Source organism: Trichoderma citrinoviride (genome assembly GCF_003025115.1).
Source record: "Trichoderma citrinoviride strain TUCIM 6016 unplaced genomic scaffold BBK36scaffold_13, whole genome shotgun sequence".
Taxonomy (NCBI): Eukaryota; Fungi; Ascomycota; class Sordariomycetes; order Hypocreales; family Hypocreaceae; genus Trichoderma; species Trichoderma citrinoviride.
Genome location: NW_020194721.1, coordinates 644,564 through 663,307, shown reverse-complemented (window position 1 = coordinate 663,307; position 18,744 = coordinate 644,564). Strand labels below are relative to the sequence as shown.

The 18,744-nt window shown below is 52.5% G+C and overlaps 9 protein-coding genes across 9 annotated transcripts; 5 read left to right on the top strand and 4 right to left on the bottom strand.

The window, feature by feature from the left end:
• Nucleotides 1–136: 136 nt before the first annotated feature.
• BBK36DRAFT_1088296 (hypothetical protein) lies at nucleotides 137–784 on the bottom strand (the record flags this gene model as incomplete). The annotated part of the gene is made up of 4 exons (XM_024888986.1): nucleotides 137–233; nucleotides 283–337; nucleotides 407–506; nucleotides 560–784. Coding segments are annotated over 4 exons (477 nt in total), but the record flags the coding sequence as incomplete, so codon positions are not given.
• Nucleotides 785–2,000: 1,216 nt separating this feature from the next.
• On the top strand, nucleotides 2,001–3,619 carry BBK36DRAFT_1171694 (hypothetical protein; the record flags this gene model as incomplete). The annotated part of the gene is made up of 4 exons (XM_024895613.1): nucleotides 2,001–2,141; nucleotides 2,203–2,280; nucleotides 2,356–3,201; nucleotides 3,254–3,619. The coding sequence occupies 4 exons, from the start codon at nucleotides 2,001–2,003 to the stop codon at nucleotides 3,617–3,619; spliced, it is 1,431 nt and encodes a 476-aa protein (XP_024746795.1).
• Nucleotides 3,620–4,117: 498 nt separating this feature from the next.
• BBK36DRAFT_1171693 (hypothetical protein) lies at nucleotides 4,118–4,545 on the top strand (the record flags this gene model as incomplete). Its single annotated transcript, XM_024895612.1, has 2 exons — nucleotides 4,118–4,388; nucleotides 4,487–4,545. 2 exons carry the CDS (start codon nucleotides 4,118–4,120, stop codon nucleotides 4,543–4,545), a joined length of 330 nt encoding a protein of 109 aa, XP_024746794.1.
• Nucleotides 4,546–4,807: 262 nt separating this feature from the next.
• On the bottom strand, nucleotides 4,808–5,404 carry BBK36DRAFT_1162182 (hypothetical protein; the record flags this gene model as incomplete). Its single annotated transcript, XM_024894423.1, has 1 exon — nucleotides 4,808–5,404. The coding sequence occupies one exon, from the start codon at nucleotides 5,402–5,404 to the stop codon at nucleotides 4,808–4,810; it is 597 nt and encodes a 198-aa protein (XP_024746793.1).
• A 1,579-nt stretch (nucleotides 5,405–6,983) lies between these two features.
• Nucleotides 6,984–7,802, top strand: BBK36DRAFT_1126924 (glycoside hydrolase family 128 protein; the record flags this gene model as incomplete). Its single annotated transcript, XM_024891437.1, has 1 exon — nucleotides 6,984–7,802. The coding sequence occupies one exon, from the start codon at nucleotides 6,984–6,986 to the stop codon at nucleotides 7,800–7,802; it is 819 nt and encodes a 272-aa protein (XP_024746792.1).
• A 263-nt stretch (nucleotides 7,803–8,065) lies between these two features.
• BBK36DRAFT_1136323 (ATP-NAD kinase) lies at nucleotides 8,066–9,558 on the bottom strand (the record flags this gene model as incomplete). Its single annotated transcript, XM_024892945.1, has 1 exon — nucleotides 8,066–9,558. One exon carries the CDS (start codon nucleotides 9,553–9,555, stop codon nucleotides 8,164–8,166), a length of 1,392 nt encoding a protein of 463 aa, XP_024746791.1. The 3' UTR covers nucleotides 8,066–8,163.
• Nucleotides 9,559–10,601: 1,043 nt separating this feature from the next.
• BBK36DRAFT_1126198 (hypothetical protein) lies at nucleotides 10,602–11,815 on the bottom strand (the record flags this gene model as incomplete). The annotated part of the gene is made up of 2 exons (XM_024891357.1): nucleotides 10,602–11,031; nucleotides 11,100–11,815. The coding sequence occupies 2 exons, from the start codon at nucleotides 11,813–11,815 to the stop codon at nucleotides 10,602–10,604; spliced, it is 1,146 nt and encodes a 381-aa protein (XP_024746790.1).
• Nucleotides 11,816–13,079: 1,264 nt separating this feature from the next.
• BBK36DRAFT_1096975 (hypothetical protein) lies at nucleotides 13,080–14,199 on the top strand (the record flags this gene model as incomplete). Its single annotated transcript, XM_024889096.1, has 2 exons — nucleotides 13,080–13,986; nucleotides 14,051–14,199. Coding segments are annotated over 2 exons (1,056 nt in total), but the record flags the coding sequence as incomplete, so codon positions are not given.
• Nucleotides 14,200–15,972: 1,773 nt separating this feature from the next.
• Nucleotides 15,973–17,442, top strand: BBK36DRAFT_1162178 (acyltransferase-domain-containing protein; the record flags this gene model as incomplete). Its single annotated transcript, XM_024894422.1, has 4 exons — nucleotides 15,973–16,172; nucleotides 16,232–16,475; nucleotides 16,555–17,003; nucleotides 17,070–17,442. 4 exons carry the CDS (start codon nucleotides 15,973–15,975, stop codon nucleotides 17,440–17,442), a joined length of 1,266 nt encoding a protein of 421 aa, XP_024746788.1.
• Nucleotides 17,443–18,744: the final 1,302 nt, after the last annotated feature.

The following is an 18,744-nucleotide window of genomic DNA, read 5'->3' as shown; positions in this document are numbered from 1 at the left end:
CAAAGTACGCCTTTCCATTTTGCTCATAACAGCAGCAATACTAACAACATTCTTAAGGCCGCTCTTTGCGTATAGCCAGCCTCTGGCAGTCTCATTCATCCGCGCAGGTTTAACCCAGGTGACTGGCATCTTGTCCTCAGACCTCAGTCAAATTATCGCAGAGTCTGTTATAGGCATGCGTAATCTTGAACAGCTCGTCTGGTGCTTGAGGCAGGATGTTCTCGGGCTGAATGCTAACCAGACGTCAGCCCAGGCGACCTTGGGCGGAGATGGCACACTTACAGGGCGTTGAAGAAGAAGCAAGAAAATTCCCCCTCGTCAGACGTTGAGTGTTTGGCTGGTAGATGGCGTCAGTATATGGGACGATACGCGGACGGTGTATCGGTTTGGTTAAATGGACGCCTACTCTGATATCCAACCCAAGAGACACACTTCTTTCTCGCATTGCAGGTGTACTGGCACCTATTCTCCGCCCAAGGGACCCAAGTAGTGCCCAGGGAGAAGTGCTGGATCTGTTGAGCAATCCATGGCTCTGGAAGAACGAAGAGGGGAAGCATACATCTGCATCACCGACATTTGGATGGCGCGCGACCCATGCTGGGTCGAGCACGAAGCGACTGGGGAATTGAGTTGGGGGCTTCACCTCGTGGTAGTGAATGGTCCACTGGTCATACTGTTTTGGGGTGCCGTACACACAGGCTCCTCTAGTCTGGTGTTGGTCGTCCGTGACGACCTCTTGGTTGGGGAGAGGAGAGGCTGTGGTGGCGGCGATCAAGAAGGCGGCCGCTGGGAAACAAATGAGAAGCATGATGAACTGCGGCCTTTTTTTTGGAGAAGCCAATTGGTGTATTTCGATAGATTAAGGGCACAAAATTAGTCGTCTCTGTCAAAGACGGTCAGAATTATGAGCGACTCTCAAAGAGAACAGCATCATCATCCCCGCGTTCTCTGCCTCCTCCAACTTGCAAATGGAGAAAGTAGTGAATTGAGCCACTGCCCTTTGCTTAATGCCTACCTTGTTGATATCCCATTGAGGAAAGTCAATGCCGAGCCTCTGGACTAATTCTTGGAAGGTTACTCTGATCGTGGCAGAATGCATCATGCACCCCATTCCATGTTACGCGCAAGCTATCCCAAGGTACCTTGACACTTGATGGACGTGACGGGATCAATGGTCGTCTACTACTAGGTACCTTCTACCTGGCTTGTGTTGTAAGCAAGGTAGTTCAGCTTACAAAGGTACTTATCTGGTGCCTTGTACGGGCAAGCAATTCTGCGCTTCGAGGCATCGCATGATATCTGCCACCTGGGATTTCCAAGGCCTTCTCTTCGTCATGCACTGAAGACGTCGCGACGACTTTGACGAGTTCGCGCCGCGTTAGCCGCTTTGGGATGACATGCAGTAGCGGAGAGTCTGCTTCCCATGTCGAGTGCTTTGCTCTCCGACGAGATACACGTGTGCGTTTGCTCGTACTCCGCACCTACTTGCCCATTGGGATCTCACCATAGGCATGTATCGATGTTGCGTTTCTCTGCTCTCGATACCGACAGCTTGAGCGTCCAGTTCAGCACCTGGTTCCTCTCTTCGATTCACTCATCCCTCGTCCCTCCCTCTGGTTCCCAAGACGCTCAGACCACTGAAGCTCCAGCAGTCGTTTGCGGGGCACATCCCGGCTTACTGCATGCGCTCCCGCCCAAGTCGCCGGTACTTGGTCGCCCAGCGTGCGTAATGCCGCAATGCAAGTCTCCTGGTTCGCCCCGGCAGAACGTCGGTGACGCGTTTCGATGCATGCCGTGGCTTTTCATCTCCGATCGAGCCGCTCCAACAAATGTTTCGTTTCGTTCTGAGAAGACACCCAAGCCGAGGATTTTCTGGCGTCCGTTCTCTAACGTGACTGGCGATACGACTCGGCTTTGGAGGTGACGAGAAGGGATTTGTTTTTCCTTCTTCTTTAGAATTCGCCCGTTGTTCAGTTCCTCGCATTACAACTGCAGCCAAGATGATGCAGCCGTCTCGGCAGGCGGCGATGGCGGCGCTGCTAGCGATCGCTTCGTTCGGGACGCTGGTGCAGGGCCACGACCACCACGAAGGCGGCGAGAGCCACATTCCCGAGGGCGAGGCGATTTCACTGGAACCCATCGTGAGTCGCTCTATCGAACAGCAACGAAGAGTACCAACAAAGCAACTAACACGGCTGTCAGGACTCAATCCTTTGGATCCACATCTTCATCCAGATGCTCGCATACGGCGTCATCTTCCCGGTGGGCATGGTCTTTGGTGTAAGAGCAGCCCTTTCCGCAGTACTCATCCAACCTTTACACGAGGACAGCGACTGACTTGATCCTGACTTGCAGATTACAAAGTCTCGATGGCACGTCCCGACGCAGATTCTAGGCTCCATCCTCGCTGTTGTCGGCTTCTTCCTCGGCCATGCGCATAAAGGGCGCGAGTTTGTCGGCAACAATGTGCACGCCGTCTTCGCCAACATTCTGCAGTTCCTGCTCGTCGGCCAGGTCGTGCTGGGCCTGTACTTGAAGCTTCACTGGGAGAAGGGCGCCCTCGGCTTGATTCGCAAGTTTGTTCGACCCTTGCACTCCGTGATTGGCAAGGCGATGCCTCTTCTCGCATGGGTGCAGATGATCTTTGGAGGCATTACCACCCTCGGCTTCTGCCAGGGCGACCACGTTGGCCAATGCGCAGCCCACTTCATCATGGGCGGTGCATTCATCGCCTACGGAATCATCCTGACCATCATCCTCCTCGCCGGACAAGTCTGGATCCGCCGCACCGGGCGATCGCAAGAGTTCTACGACAGCGCCGTCATTGCGGCTTGGGGCTGCGTCAACACCTTCACAGAACACCGCTGGGGTACCGACTGGGTCAAGAACGATTGGCAGCACACCACGATGGGCGTCATCTGGTGGTGCGCGGGTTTGGCGGGTATCTGGCTTAGCCGAGATCGCGACGGCAACCCGAAGCGCAACTTTATCCCCGGATTCGTCATCCTCATCACGGGCTGGGGCATGTCTGCGCACCCCCAGGAGCTCATGGTCAGCGCCATGACGCACACCATGTTCGGCTACACCCTGATGGCCGCGGGTGCTGCGCGCATCATTGAGATTGCCTTTATCCTCAAGGATGCTCAGTCGCTGTCCGACGACGGCCGCTCCTGGAACAGCTTCCAGTACATTCCGGTTTTTGTAAGTTGACATTCTTGAGCGTTGATGCACGTTGGCATCTAACTCTGGATAGCTCCTGTATGCGGCCGGCTTCCTCTTCATGGGCGCAACCGAACAGCAGATGGCCCTCATCGACAGCTCCAGCATGGACGTCATCTCGTACATCCTCATCCTGTACTCCCTCGCCTTCCTGGTCTTTTTGTTCGCCAACATGCTCATCCACCTGTACGACCGCCTGTCAAACCCGCCTTTGAACACAAAGGGATTCGCCAACGGCCATACGCATGTGAACGGGCGGGCTGTAGAAGATGGCCATATCCGCGCGGCAGAGGAGTTTGAGCTTGACGGATTGTCGACGGACGACGAGGACGACGAGAGGCAAGGGATGCTGGCAGGCGAGGGGGCTGCTCCCAAACGACCTGCTCCAGCCCAAACATGACCAAATACAAAGAGGTGCGGTGCGGGAGGTGTTATCGAGGGGGGCAAGCATTCTACTGAGAAGCTGTCTGTGTATGTTTAGCGCGTTTTGGAGTTTGTCTACGCATAATGCCTGTATACGATACTGAGGAGCAACATGACGGTGGTGACGGGTCATTTGGAAATAATGGTGCTGTAGAACATGCATTCACATCAATAAACATTGAATAAACTGGTCATGAAGCTGCAGGGCGTGCTCATGTGTGGAAATGCATCGACTCGGTACCTGCGTCCAAGGCCGGGCCAGAAACAGCTTAGTAGCTGCCCATGCTTATAACGCTCCCGTCTATCAAGGTCAGTGGGGCCAACTTTTTTTTCTCTTATCTGCTGCTATTTAGTATCACCACCAAAAGATCTCCAACATCCCATCTCAAACCAAACAAATCAAAACAACCAGCAAAACAACACACATCTCCCCGTTCACCGAAGAAAAGAAACACAAAGAAAAAAAAAAGCCACAATGGCCAACGTCAAGAATCCGAACCGCATCTCCAAGAACCGGCAGGCCGCGCGCGCCGCCAAGGCCCGCAAGGCGAACCTGAAGCGCACCAACCCGATGAACCAGGACAAGGTGCTCAAGGCGGACCGGACGCGGGGCGCGCGGCCGGGCCTGCTGCCGACGAGCGGGCCGCGGAAGCCGATTAGCAAGAAGAAGGCGCGGAAGCTGGAGAAGAAGATGGGGTATGAGCTGAGGAGGAGGATGGAGGCGGAAGGGGAGGCGGTTATGAAAGGTGCGTTTTCCTTCTGCCCGGAGAGTTTGGGGGGGAAATGGGAAATGTCGTGGGTGGGGTGTGATTTGGGAGATTTGTGCTGACTTTGGGAATAATAGATGCCCCGGTTGTTGAGGAGGAAAAGGTGCAGGAGGAAGCGGAGATGGAGATTCAGTGATTTTTGGGACATGGTGGGTAAGTCTTGCTGGGCAAACGTACGCCGTGGAAAGTTGCAAGCTAATTTGAACGGAAGGGTATTGGAAAAAGTTTCTTGTTTTGCTTGCTTAGCATTCTATGGTACAATGGGACACAACTACGGCGCAGGAACGGGGGACCTGGAAAAGCGACAATTGATAGATTTCGAACGGCTATGTGGTATACCTACGATGCGCTACTGAATATATCGCCTTGTTTTCTTATTCTTCATTTCTTCTCCGTTGCTACGAGATGGCGAAGGGGGTATCTGAACATCGTCTGCAACATTGCCACGAGGAGGACTCGCTTCCCGCTTCTTTTGTCGAAGACATCCGTTCTTGCTTCGCATAACCAAGATCTTTCTTCGACACATTCTCCGCCTGTACGGGCTCGGCATCGCTCATCCGGTCTCGAGAGCGCATGCTACTCTCCGTTCTCCTATACGAATCCGTCGTATACGAAGACAGCGAGGAAGGATACGGTGTTGAAGAGGAGTAGTCGCTTGACCACTCCGACGGAGGAGGCACTCTCGGGAGGCAGCAGTATTCCACACATGCGGTTAGCGACTCCCTGACGATGTTTGGTCTCTTGGGCGAACGCGTAGTAGGCTGGTAGGTGGTGTTGTCATCGTAGGGGAGGACGATGGTGCCGCTTGTGTGGATGGTGGTGAGGGCGGGGGGGAGGGGGTTGCGGACGAGGGTTTGGGAATGGTATGACGGAGGAGGGAAGCGGAGGGATGGGGTGGTTGTTGAAGAAGGGTTTGCGGTGGTGGTTGAGCTGGAGGCTGTTGGGTTGGCTTGGTGGGATGTGCTTGTGTTCATGCTGTTTGTGTTATTGGCCATGTTGGAGTTGGGGGGTCCGTGGGATCTGGGGACCTTGGTGATTTGTGCAACGGCTTGCTTTCGCGAAAGCAAGGAGAAAGGGGGGTTATATGTCGTTTCTCGCAGGGGGCATATTTGTGGCTGAGATGTGATTGAGAGAGTCACGCGTGCAAATTTGGCTCAAGGCTACAATCGAAGAGGTGATGCGTACATTCTGAATCACTCGAACAGGCTTGTGCGTTTGCAATGTAACGCAATAGCGCTCACGTTTGTGTCCATGGAGCACGAAGCAATGATGTGATGAGCTGTTGGGACGCTGAAGTCTGAAAGGTGGCTCAAGAGCACTGAACTAAGGTTGTAAGTAAGAGTACGGAAGAACGTATAGGGGACTATTTTCACAATTTGAGAAAGAAGGGTTCAAGACGACGATTAGTGATGGAGCCATGCCGAGTCATAGAGGTGAAGAGTCGAGTTGCTAGCAGGAGAAACCGGAGAAGTTAAGAGTACTAGGTTCACGATACCAAGGCCCAAGTGCCGAAGGTCTCTTAATCACCAAACCATGACAAGGTTCGACGACGATCTATCGACAACCCCCACCAAGGGATCCAGACCAGGAAGCCTTGCTTCAACTAATAGAAGATGGCGAAGTCAAAGAGAAGAAAACCCCCAGGAGAAAGTACAGTGTAGTAAAGCTCGTCTCATAGGTATAGGTATGGTTTCGTTACGTTACCATGTGCTCAACATTCGCATATAGGAACTATTGACAAGCTTCCATTCGTCGAATCATTTTTCAGAGCAGCCACAGTAAGAAGTAAACTGCGATGGAAACTCGCCTTGTGTCAGTATGTATTCGGCTTTCCTCAGTTGAACACATGCAGTTTGCAAGAACAAGCAAAATTCATTCGGACCGAATGCCGATCTCAAGAAAACAAGCTTCTCTTTATGGGTGGCGCTAAGAAAACGGAACCCCTATGCTGACGACCCCTGAGTTCGAAATCGATCATCGTCGATTTTTGCTTGATGGCATCGGAGTTTAAAAAAGAAAAAGCACGGCAACTCCACTCAGATTGGTCGTTTATAACTCCGTACTTGTCTAGAAGAGGAGAAAACGGAAGAACAGAACCGTTGTTTGTTTCTATCAGCTGAGCGAGTGAGCCACCGAAGGTTTCAATCTCTCTATAATAGACATCTAAGTCAACCACTTTGAACCGCAAGTTCTGCCTTGTGAACGTCGCAACAAACGCGTTTAATGGGTAGAACAACTGGCGTTGTTTCTCGGATACGACACATTCTTTCGAACTCGTAGTGCAAACAACATGCAAGTGCCCGGCGTTCCAAAACCTCGAGTTGCGGGCTGATTAGCCTTACGTAGATCCCTGTCTATACTTAAACAACTGCCAAAAGCAGCAACTCTGCATTGATTGCATCTCGTACTAGGTAGTCAGCTTACTTGCCGCAAGGCCCGGCTCTTCGCGATGGAAACACGCAGTGTAGGTATAAGTTGTGCTGTCGACCTTCTTCGCAACTCTACATTACCCTTCCGTAACCAACATTACCTCAGCCAGTCTCCCCTCACAAACCAGCAGATAAACCGCCAACAATGCATCTGAAAAGCTACTGCCTCCTGCTGGGCGTCTCCTCCTCCGCCGCCCTGGCCCAGCAGCACCCCCTCTCTCCCAACGGCCGCAAAGCCGGCGCCGCGGGCGACACCGCCCTGTCCTTCTGGAAAGACCACCTCAGCTGGTGGCACGACTGGACGCCCAGCCCGTCGTCCCCCAAGGGCGCCGGCCTCGTCCCCGTCTCGATGCTCTGGGGCGGCGGCAACAACGGGCCGCTCGACGCCCAGCGCCTCCAGCAATTCGAGCAGCTCACCGCCACGCCCGACTACGTCATGGGCTTCAACGAGCCCGACTGCTCCGGCGCGGACGTCTCCGCCGACATTGACGTGAGCCGCGGCGTCGACCTCTGGAACAGCCTCATCGCGCCCATGGGCGACAAGGGCGCCGTGCTGGGCAGCCCGGCCATGTGCCGCCAAAAGGACGAGTCCTGGCTCAAGCAGTTCAGCCAGCAGCCGCTGAACCGGAGCTGGGACTTTACCGCGATCCACATCTTCAAGCCGGACATGGCGGGCGTGCAGGCGGACATTGACTATTACTGGAACACGTACCAGAAGCCGCTGTGGGTGACGGAGTTTGCGTGCGTGTTTGACCAGAACAACTTCACGCCGTGCTCGGACCAGGGGCAGATTGATCAGTGGATTAGCGATGTGGTGGATTTGTTCGAGGCGAATGAGCATGTGCTTGCGTATGCGTACACGGATGGGCTGGGGCTGGGGACGGCGTGGCCGCCTGTGAAGAGCGATGGGAGTCTTTCGGAGTCGGGGCAGGCGTACTTGAATGCGATTAGCAAGTATTACTGAGAAGACTGATCGAGAAAGAGTTTTTCCTCTTTATAAAGAGATCGACTTTGTACATGATGATATGATATAGCACATATAAGGAATAGAGCATGGGTTAACGTAGCCAGGTTACCTGACCATTGAGAAGCGACACCAAGTACTTACATGAAGTCTCATCACCCTTGATATCTTTGCGCACTTGTATCGAAGAGGTTGGCCTACATGTCGATCTCTGGAGAATATTTGTGACATTTGCTGTCTAGCCACTTGCTCAATCCACGTACTCAACGTGAGCTGCGTCTGCTTAAACGAGCAGCAAGAGGGTATCATTGCGTAACCTGAACAGTATCCAAGATAGTCATACAGAGGCCCTGGGCCTATACTAGTCAGAAAACTCCTCGTTCGGAGGCTCTCTGCCAAAGGGGTGATTGAACTTAAGAAGTCCATTGAGTCCGCCCACCCACGGATCGTCGTCCTCTGTCCGTATCACGCACGGCACTCCGCCATGCCACTCCTCGCCCGGCCCTGCTCGCCCAACGAACTCGCCTTCGACGCGAATCTCGGACCCCGGCAGGACGCCGGCACACCGTTTGCCGTCGATGCTGAGGTCCAGCTCACGGCCCCTGTTCTTGGGGCTCATCCGGAGCGTCACTTTTGTATCCAGTGGCAGCACGAGGGACCGGAAACTGAGGCTGCAAGGGCTGATGGGCGTGATGAGCAGCGACTTCACCAGAGGATGCACGATGGGTCCTCCGGCGCTTAGGCTATAGGCGGTCGAGCCGGTTGGCGTGCTGATGAGAATGCCGTCAGCCGTCGTCTCCGTCAGGAAGTGGCCGTTTTGGTAAATGTCGATGATGGCCAAGTGCGGGTGCGAACCACGGTGGACCGATATCTCGTTGATGGCGCGCAGAGGAGGCGATATCTCCTTTGGGCTGGCAATGCCCGACTTTGGCTGGCTGGCCAAGGTGTTGGAGACCTGGTGGTTGATGTTGTTGCCGGCCCGGTCCAGGATGTCCGCCTTGATCCGATGCCGCAGCAGGACCCGCGACGCCCTGTTGATCCCCATGCTCTTGCCCTTGACGCGGTCCCAGCCCTCACCCGCAGTCCTGCTCGCGTCCACATTCTGGTCTCGTCCCCGCGGCACAGCAGCATTGCGCCCCGCACTGACGTCGCTCCCGCTCATGTACATCTCCCTCCACGCCTTCTTGTGCTCGGCAAAGTTCCATTCGCCCAGGAAGCCCAGTGTTCCCATGCTGAAGGACAAGATGGGAGGAACGGATCCGTGCAGCTTGAACAAGCTTGCGGCGCGCAAGACCGTGCCGTCGCCGCCAAACGTCGCAATGGCGTCAATCTTGTCGGCAATGTTGGTGCCGTTGTCGGCGACAAAGATGGGAAAGTCGAGCTCCTGCTGGATTGGAACGGCGACGCGGGCTTCAATGACGATGTTGACGTCGGGATAGTCGCTCCGGAGGTGTTTGGCGAACTGGACGACGGACTCGGTCACCTCGGGCGAGTAGAGCTTCTGCACCAGCAGCAGGTTGCGCGGCGGCCGCGGCCAGTTGAGCGACAGCAGAGACGACCCCGGCTTCGACGTCTGGAGATAGCGCGGGATGATTCGTTCCGGCAGCTCGGCGACACTTCGCGACTGGGCGAGTCTCAACGAGTGCGTCGTCGACAAGCTTCGCCGGCTAGAGGCAGAGGCCATGGCCGGCAGAGGCCGAGCTTGAGCAATGCGGCGCCATGGTCCGCGGAATGCTCGAAAGTAGGTAGACATGGCTTGGATCAAGCGGGATCTATCATGATTGCAGCAACAAGATGCGCCGCTTTTGGTGAACTCAGGGTCGTGGGCTCGGCTCTTTTGCAGCAACGCAGAGGTAGCAAGTCATGACGATGGAGCTCCTGTGGATGCACTTCTTAGCGTCCGATCTATCCAAGATTTGCAAATGGAAGCTCTTATTCAGATAAAGAGGGATATATCGCCATAGCGCGAATTACCCGAGTATCCGTTCCAGACTGACGACACTGCAGAGGTTGTTCTCCTCAGGTTCAGAATTTCTATCAGTGCTTGCTTTCATCAGTTCCCATGTCATATTCCGAGTGATGGAGTAACCTTACATGTCAGCCTACAGATGTGGCTGCGCGTTGTCCTTGAAATCAGCCTGATCAACGATTTGTTTGTTACCTGCGATTCCCGCCGCGTTATGCCCTACCTCAAAACATTGAACTGCATTCATGTTCATGGCTGACAACGTGTCGGTTTGATGAGTCTACATGCATATTAGCTGCTTAAGGGGCTTCATATATACTAGGTAGTAGAAGTGTAGGCTAGAGTGCCAATGCAGCCTGAGACTGATGCATTGTAAAGGAATGCAGCGTAAGCAACCGCTGAACGCATGAACGCCGTGTATCCCGCATACGATGGTGCGAGGTTAGTCTCCTCCCATTATTCGCCTGCCGGAGGACATCTCTCTTCGGCTTGATACGGATTCTTCAATCGTTTGCCACGGCTACCTGATCTGTTTACATCTCGGACCAGGCAACATTACGCCACGTGGTTCTATCCAGACTGCGTTTATCAGATATAAAGAAGCAAGATGCCTTAGTGTACTTTAAAGAGGACCACCAGCAGCTCAAGATTAACGTTTACAAAGTGCTTTTTGAGCACTGTAACTCCCTTCTTCATCAGATTCTAAGTCAGATAGATTCTAATAGTGTATATATATTTCTCAAAACTTCAATGCATTCCTCTGGCTCTACTACGTCCTCCGAATACGGAATAATCTTCTACTACTAATATTTCTCTACTACACACATGTCCATCTATGGCGCCATTTTTAATGACACAACAAGCTGAGCAACTCCCACCAGGAAACTCAACAACCCAAACAGAGCCGTGAGAAACAGACCAAGAATTGCAACCGTCAGCGCGTTTCTCTCTGAAGTATGCCTCTCGAACCACGAAATGATCTTGTTCGAGGGTGGCGGCTTGTCTACAACTGTCTGTAGAGCTCTTAGTCTCTTTGTCCAGTAGACGAATTTGAAGTTCCCCGGCAACGGGCGAATCAGTCCATCGTACACCACCAGATTGGGGTCAAAGATGGAATCGGAAGATCGGGACAAATCTGTGTCTCTCTTCGCTTGTGTAAGCTTCTTTGCAAATTTGGCTGATTTCTTGTTTGTGGCGATTGGGAAGAGTATATAATAGATCGAATAGAGAGTCTCGACTAGAAGCTGAGGAGGCAGAGTTCCGCTATAAATATTACATAGTCAATATACATATATATAACAGCAGCTAAGTAGCAGAAAGGGCAGTCTGACTTTGTGGAACTCATCTCTATGCTCTCTTCTAGACTTCTTTCCAATGTACGTCGAACCTGGCACTTGAGCCACTCTACTTGATGAAAAACAGCCAAGGTTTTCGTCGTAGGGTTATACACAAGATGTTCTGCCAGGTCGTTGGTCGGGCGGATCTGGATTCCTAGCCGCCGATTCAGCTTCCATGCCCTTAAGGTATGCTTTCTTATCGAGGAATGCCAGAATTCCATAGGGTCGGCAGGGAAGGCAGACTGGAAGAACTCGACAAACGTCTGGCTGGGCAGCCACTTAACGGGAAACACATGTTCGCTCTCGATCCCGTAGGCCATGGGGAAATCGTCTTTTGAGGAGGGGTCGATCATGAAGGCCAGCTGTACGGCGACTCTTGTTGTCCTGTCCTTGTCTCTGGGATGATAATCCGCAAATGCATCCTGCTGAAATTCTCCAAGGGTAAAGTTTTCACTACATTGAGACTTCAACTTGGATACAGATCGAAGAACAGCGGCGTGAGATGATGTGCCTGAAGGATTGATTGAGATTGTAATGTCGCCACTTGTAGCCCCCGTGGGAGCGTACGCAAGGCGCGTGATCTCATGATAAAACTGTCGAAAAGCATTGAATTTGGAATCAGAGGGCTCGCTGGTTTGTAAAAGAGCTTTGAGTACGTCGTTGATGTTTGTGACTTGAGGGGACAAAGAGGACAAACTAGAGTTGGGCATCGTTTCTCCGGATATGCTTCAGGGTGCTGATTGAACAAGGTATAGTATTGTAGATAGAAAGACAGAAGTACATTGATACTCTTATCTATAGATGTTTCCGGTATCCGTCTCTTATTTACCTACCAGTCTATTCCTCTGCGCAGTGTATCAAGAATCATATATATAATTTAGATTCACACTATTGATCAGGATGGATACTGCCTGTATGTCAAGATATTAATTTGGGCTGTTCCAAGTACCTAGGTATGTGCTCAGCCACTCTTTGTGAGTCCGCCTACAGACAGATTTAACAAGCATTCAGCCCAACCGCTGCATGGTTGGGCTGCTTGTTGACCAGCTCTAGATTCAGCCGTTGCATCTGATGGGTCTTATTGGTTCGATTTTTGCTGCAACAGCACGCGGATGGTAACTCCCCGCCGTCAGCCAGACACGATTGCTATATCTGAGCCAATAGAGGCGGTCCAAGTCATCCTTGCCGGAGGCCAATCATTTCACGACAAGCAGAGCCGCATCAATGCTGGGACGCGAAATTCACAGCCTCCTGCTTGCATTCGCGATGCCCACTCTTTCTGTTCTACTTTGCACATCTTGCTTCCGACCATCTCACCCTCTCACTCTCTCTCCCTATTGCCTGCCGCTGCCACCCAGACGAAACGGGAATCCCCTCTCCTCCAACAGCTCGCCTTCATGAGCCGATATGCCATCTGGCTACGAAGTCATAATGGGGCCCCAGGAGAGTACAGCGCCGAACAAACTGAAACAACCATTCAGTGGCCCAGCAAAGCTCTTTGGGTTCTTGTCGTCAAAACTCCAAAATATATCGAGTTCGCAACCAAAAAGCACAATACCGCCGGAGCAAAGTCCAGTGGCAGATCCTCTGAACATTATCAAGGAGGAAACTCTCAAGGAGGAGAAGGAGAAGTCGACAGACAAGTCGACAGACAAGTCGACAAACAAGTCGACAGACAAGTCGACAGACAAGTCGACAGAGAACTCGACAGAGGACTCGACAAACAAGTCGACAGAGAACTCGACAAACAAGTCGACAGAGAAGTCGAAAGCCGAGCAATCGACGGACTTCCGTGATCCTCTGAAGATACCCGGCGTCAAACCAGAAACTTTTGTTTATCCTCACGCTGATGAAAACATCAGCGCGGCTCATCGGGCGCGCTACCCTGTGATAATGGATATCTTCCAACAGAATCTCCAGCAAGACCGAAGGCTGTCTCTAAGACACCCCACGAAGACAGAATACAGACTCAAGATGTGTGGCACTGGCAGATATGATGCCAAGCCATCGATATTGGTCTCTCATCCATGGAACGATATGAAGACGGGTTTGTCCATCATGAAGATCTTGTCTGAACCGCAAGTACGCGAGCAATATGACTCCAGCCCCATGGAAGTGCGCTTCAAGATATATCTGTTCTTGGGGCCCTCGTTTAAATATCTCGGATGGCCGATAGAGTCTCTTGATATTCGACTGAAAGACAATTTCCTTTCTGGAGCTGTCCTGGTATCGGACGATGCCTGCAATGTGATAAGCACCATCACTTGTGGTGTCCGACATACCGGCCCGAGTCATCCCGTCTTCGCACTGACGCCTGCTCATGCCTTTGAACCATCTTATAAAGGAGACGGGGGTGTCGTGGAGAACGTAAAGGCAAATGCCGATGCGTCTGACCGCGATGGCGAAGGAGTGGAGGACGAAGCGGTGTGCGAGTTTGCTGATGTTGAGTACGACATAGCTGAGCTTCTGCAATATGAGAGTTCAAATGTACTCGAACCCAGACTCAGTGAGCCACCTACGGATCGCGCAAGGGACCAGGATCTCACAAAGTTCGGCACCAAAATATTGAAGCCGAAAGGCGTGTGGGGGAGGCCCAAACTGCCAGAATGGCCCGCATCGAGCGAACTACGAGACTGGCACAACCACCCCAATCTTGACTGGGCCTTGGTTGAGATTGAGAATTCTGATCAATGGTCGAGGCCAAACCTTGACTATGAGTTGAGGCCGGTGGACCACTTGAGCGAGGAAAAGGAACCAGTGGATATCATGACGTCTCGAGGATTGCTCCATGGTACCATTAGCAGCACTCCGACCTTTATTGCCAATGCTCGCCACTCCGGTTCTTTATGCGAAGTCTGGATTGTTTCTACCATGGATTCAAGTAAGGCAATCAGAATCTTGCTCGCGTAACGCCTGCTAATAACAACATGTATGTTTACATTTAGGCTTCGATGTAGGTGATAGCGGTGCTCTTGTGATTCGTCCAGGGTCCCAATCGGCTTATGGATATGTCATTGCAGTGAATCACTCCAGAGAGCTATACATTGTGCCACTACGAGCGGCGTTGAATCAAATCTGCCATGTACTCTCCATTGACACTCACTCACTACAAGCGTTCACACAATTCCCTCTGGAAGTAACCCGCCGCCTCGGGAAAGCCGTATCAAGAACAAACATATTCGAAAATAGGATCTATACGAGTCGCCTTATCCGATATTGGCCTTTAAGGGCCCGGGGAGCTTCAGAATCGTCCGGGCACTCCGCAAGAACTTGGAAGCCATGGACTGGCTTCGTGAATGGGAAGGGGAGGGGAATACTTAGTCGGTTGGTGACTCGCATGCCATTTCTTGCTAGTCGAGGATCTGGAAAGGCAACTGTCGCAGAGGAACCTAGAAAGGCAACTGTCGCAGAGGATCCTGGAAAGACAACTGCCCCAGGGGAATCTGAAAAGGCAACTGTCGCAGAGCCTAGAAGACCGCATAGACAACCCCCGGCTATGACTATGTTTTCCTCTGAACGGGAATTCCACTACAACCTAAATAATGACAATTCAAACTGGAGTGGCGATGGGACGAAGAGCACTAGATAGACGACTCATAGAGCTAGCTTTCATGACCGAGATGAAAGTGTTATAGTCCGCTTGAGAGAGGTCTAACGTCGTCAACGACTGTACGTAGCTGATATGAAAAGTATTTTACAGTCCTAAAGATCAGTCCGCAACTATCTACTTATGTGACTGCACAAGAACTCGACCCCTTCACCCCTCATTCATCATCATCGTTTCTTATCGGAGCTTCACGACATCATGCTCTGATTACCTAGCGTCACCGCCTACTGCTTCTGGCAGGCGGGGTTGTGTTGTAGCACTGCAAGGATGAGCTCCCGGCGGCTACGAAGCTTGGGTTATTGCTGGCATGTGATCATGTCACCTCTCAGCAGGTCTCACAGACAAGCAGAGCGGCAAGGGACGAGTGTCTGAACTATAGCACAATTGAGGAACAGCGCATGTTGCCTTTGTTGGGGATCCCAAAGTCATCTGCATGTCTCCGAATGACTGTCCATCATGGACCATTTGCCCGACTTTGTGCTGGATTCAGTCACCGCCCGGATTTAACCTCCACTATCCGTCTCCCGAAGATGCCATCCAATCCTTGTACATGTAGCCACTCTATTCTGGCACGACAACCAGCTCTGCTCTATGCACTGAAGCACAGCGTCTGACGGGCTCCGAGGCTCCCGCTAAGCCCAGCCCAGGGCTGAACGGATGGGCAGGCGCTGAGCCAATGGCGCTAACGGCATGACAGACAGCTGTCGAGGCGACCTGACCTTAGGCAGAAGCAGGGAGCGAATCAGCAGCCACGACACCTGCGTCATCATGTGCCTGCGCTCCGAGCTGGCCACAACCTTCACCTTCATCTTGCAAGTACACTGTCTGACCTCGAGCCTCTCGAAGCGGGCAAGCGGACACAAGCAGGAGACGAAACAGCGCCAGGTCGCGCGACCAAACCGTTGGGACTAGGCATTTGCCGTCTTTGGCGGCTGCTGCTTCACCTTGGCTGGCACCTGACAGCCTCGGGACGAGACTCGGCTGTTCTGCTCTGCAAGCAAGCCGGCATTTCGCATCTGGAGTCATCTCATATCAGGCACGGTGTTGCCTGACGGGCTGAGCTGCCAGGCATCTCCGACATCGTCCAATCGCTTCTCCGACGCTGGAATCACCACCAAGAAGCCGCACCACCACCTCCATTCAGCAGTTGCTTCATCTGCCTGCTGAACTAAGCTACATTGCGCATTCGTCGTCACTCCATGCTCGACCTTCTACCTCTATATATACAAACATAACCGACACAGAAACATCGAGGCGCTTATGGCAGTGGACAAGATTGCCGAGGGGTCCGACATCAACCTGCCCACTCTCGGGGTCGCCATGGGGCTCAAGCAGACGCCTGGAAAGGGCTCTGCGTACCCGGCCGATGCTCATCCATCGGGCAAGCTAGCACATGGCCGAGCAGTCCAGGTACTACGAGGGCTGGCTTTGGGAATCTACTTCTTTACATGTTGCGTAACGTACGTGCGATGCGCCTAAGCTGTGTGCTTCATTGGAATCAAGGCTCACGAGGATACAGTATCGTCATTTCGCAAGTCCTTGGCAGCTGGCTGTACTTTGTGAACCGAGACATCTACTATGACTACATGTCAATGACCAAGCGATGGTTTGCCGTGACGACGACCTTTGTGACGCAGGTTTGGGGTCCGACGACGATTCGAATCAGCGGCGATGAGTCTGTGGCGGGAGAGATCCGTCCTACGGAGGACGGCGGAGTGCAGTTTAACTTTCCCGAGCGTTTGGTCATGATAGCCAACCATCAGGTAAGGACTCGAGCGTCGGACGAGATGCATTCATTGATTTCCGAGTAAGCCGTTGCAAAACAGCTAACAACCGTGATAGATCTATACCGACTGGCTGTATCTCTGGTGGGTGGGCTACGTCAACAAGCCTGCGGCGCATGGCCACATCTACATCATTCTGAAGCAGTCACTGCAGTATATTCCCATCATCGGCTGGGGCATGAAGTTCTATGGGTTCATTTTCATGTCACGAAAGATGGCGACTGATCAGCCTCGAATGGCCTACCGGCTAGGCAAGCTCAAGCAGACCAAGACTGATCCCAGTGGGAAGCAGTACCGACCACCCATGTGGCTTCTGCTATTCCCTGAAGGCACCAACATTTCTGGAAACGGCCGCCGGAAATCTGCTGCTTGGGCGGAGAAGAATGGGTGGAAGGATCCCGAGCATGTGCTGCTACCCCGCAGCACCGGCAGCTTTTTCTGTCTCAACGAGCTCAAGGGAACGGTTGACTATGTTTACGACTGCACGGTGGCGTACGAGGGTGTCGAGTAAGTGCAATGATCGGACCGCCGAATTGAGAGAAACCTGTAAACAAGGGCTAACTGGCGTCATAGGCGAGGCAAGTATGGCGAGAACATCTTTACCCTCTCCAGCACCTACTTCCAAGGCCGATCGCCCAAGTCGGTCAACTTTTACTGGCGAAAATTCAAGGTCTCCGATATACCACTCGACGATGCCGGCAAGTTTGATGTATGGCTGCGCGAAGAGTGGTATAAGAAGGATGCTCTGATGGAGCAATACCTGACGACTGGACGCTTCCCTGCCATGGCTGGATCCAAGGTGGACTTTATCGAGACCAAGGTTCGGACCAAGTCCCCTCTTGAGGTGCTGCAGGTGTTTACCATTGTCGGCATCACTGGCCTTGTCTGGCGCAATGTACAGCGGTTTGGCGGAGTGGTAGCCAACAGGTTCGGTCTCTTTGTGTGAAGGGTTGGAGGCTTGTCAGGGATGGTGTTGCACTTGGCGAAAGCATTAGAATTCGTTTCCTCGGCATCACAACGTTGCGCACCCCCCTTAAGTAGGTTTGTCCCATGTGGTGCAGCAGATTTCATTAGCGTTTTCATGGCATACTTGGTTCGGCAAGGGTATATCCTCTTCTCTCTTCTTTTCCTTTTGCTCTTTTTTTTTTTTTTGGATACTTGGCAGTGGGTCAGGCGGGTGATCAGGTCGCGAATAGCACACTTGATAATGGCATCTAGCTGGTGCGGAGTTTGAGAAGGGTTTCTTTTCTTGGGTGACCAGATACCGTGGTATGATAGGCTTTGATGGGATTGGGCTTGATGAGTGGGATTTTATTAGTGACATTGATGTTCAATGAGACTTGTTTGACGAGTGTATTGCTCCTGTGCCGGTTGAAGAGCGCTCGAAGCGAAGCCCAGGATGAGGGAGATGAAAGGAGCGGATGGAAGACGCAGGAATGAGATGAAGTGAAGTGTCAAGCATAGATAAATGCAATCTGTTTCCGGAGAGGCAGGACTCTCTTTTCATCTTCCTTGGGGGGTTCGTATTGCATTCTTCTTTGGGCGGAAGCAATTCGGGGAACCTCCTGTTCGCCTTCTTGCTTCATGTTTGGCGGGATGCTGATTCCATCTTGGAACAGAGATCCGTCTAGGACTAGTGCGTAAGATCGGAGCTGTTGGTTCTGGAGAGACTTGGACGAATGGGCTGAGTTAGGTATCTACCTTGGGTACCTTAGATGTCGACGGGAGTTAAAAATGCTGTGCAAACGGCTTTTTTGAGGGTTTTGACTACGATGATTGGCCAGATGATCAAGGCATCCGAGGGAGTTAAAAATGCTGTGAAAGCAAAGTTGTTCCCATGCGAACCTCATTGGTTAAGGCATCCGGAGGAGTTCAGAATGCTGTGACTGTAACTACTCCTTCTCTTTTGGGGTCTTCTATGGCATTTGCGTATTTCTCAGCGCGGGCAAGGACCGGAAGATTTGGATATACGCCATGACCCTCTTCAACAGCACTACCATCAATGAACTTACTAGCATAAGGCGCTGGCCCCTTATCCTGTCCAGAAAGCCTCAAAATTTCCATCTGTGAAGTCGCAATGTCTCGTTGCGCCGCCCGTGCGCGTTTGCTTGCATCTGACATGTTCTACGGCTTGCCTCCCCCGGCGACACAAGTTCAGCCTTCGGGAGGGCCCGTCATCATAGATCAACTCGGTGCTCTCTGCCTCATATCGGCATTCCCACCACGGGGCTGGAGCCCGACAGCCGGC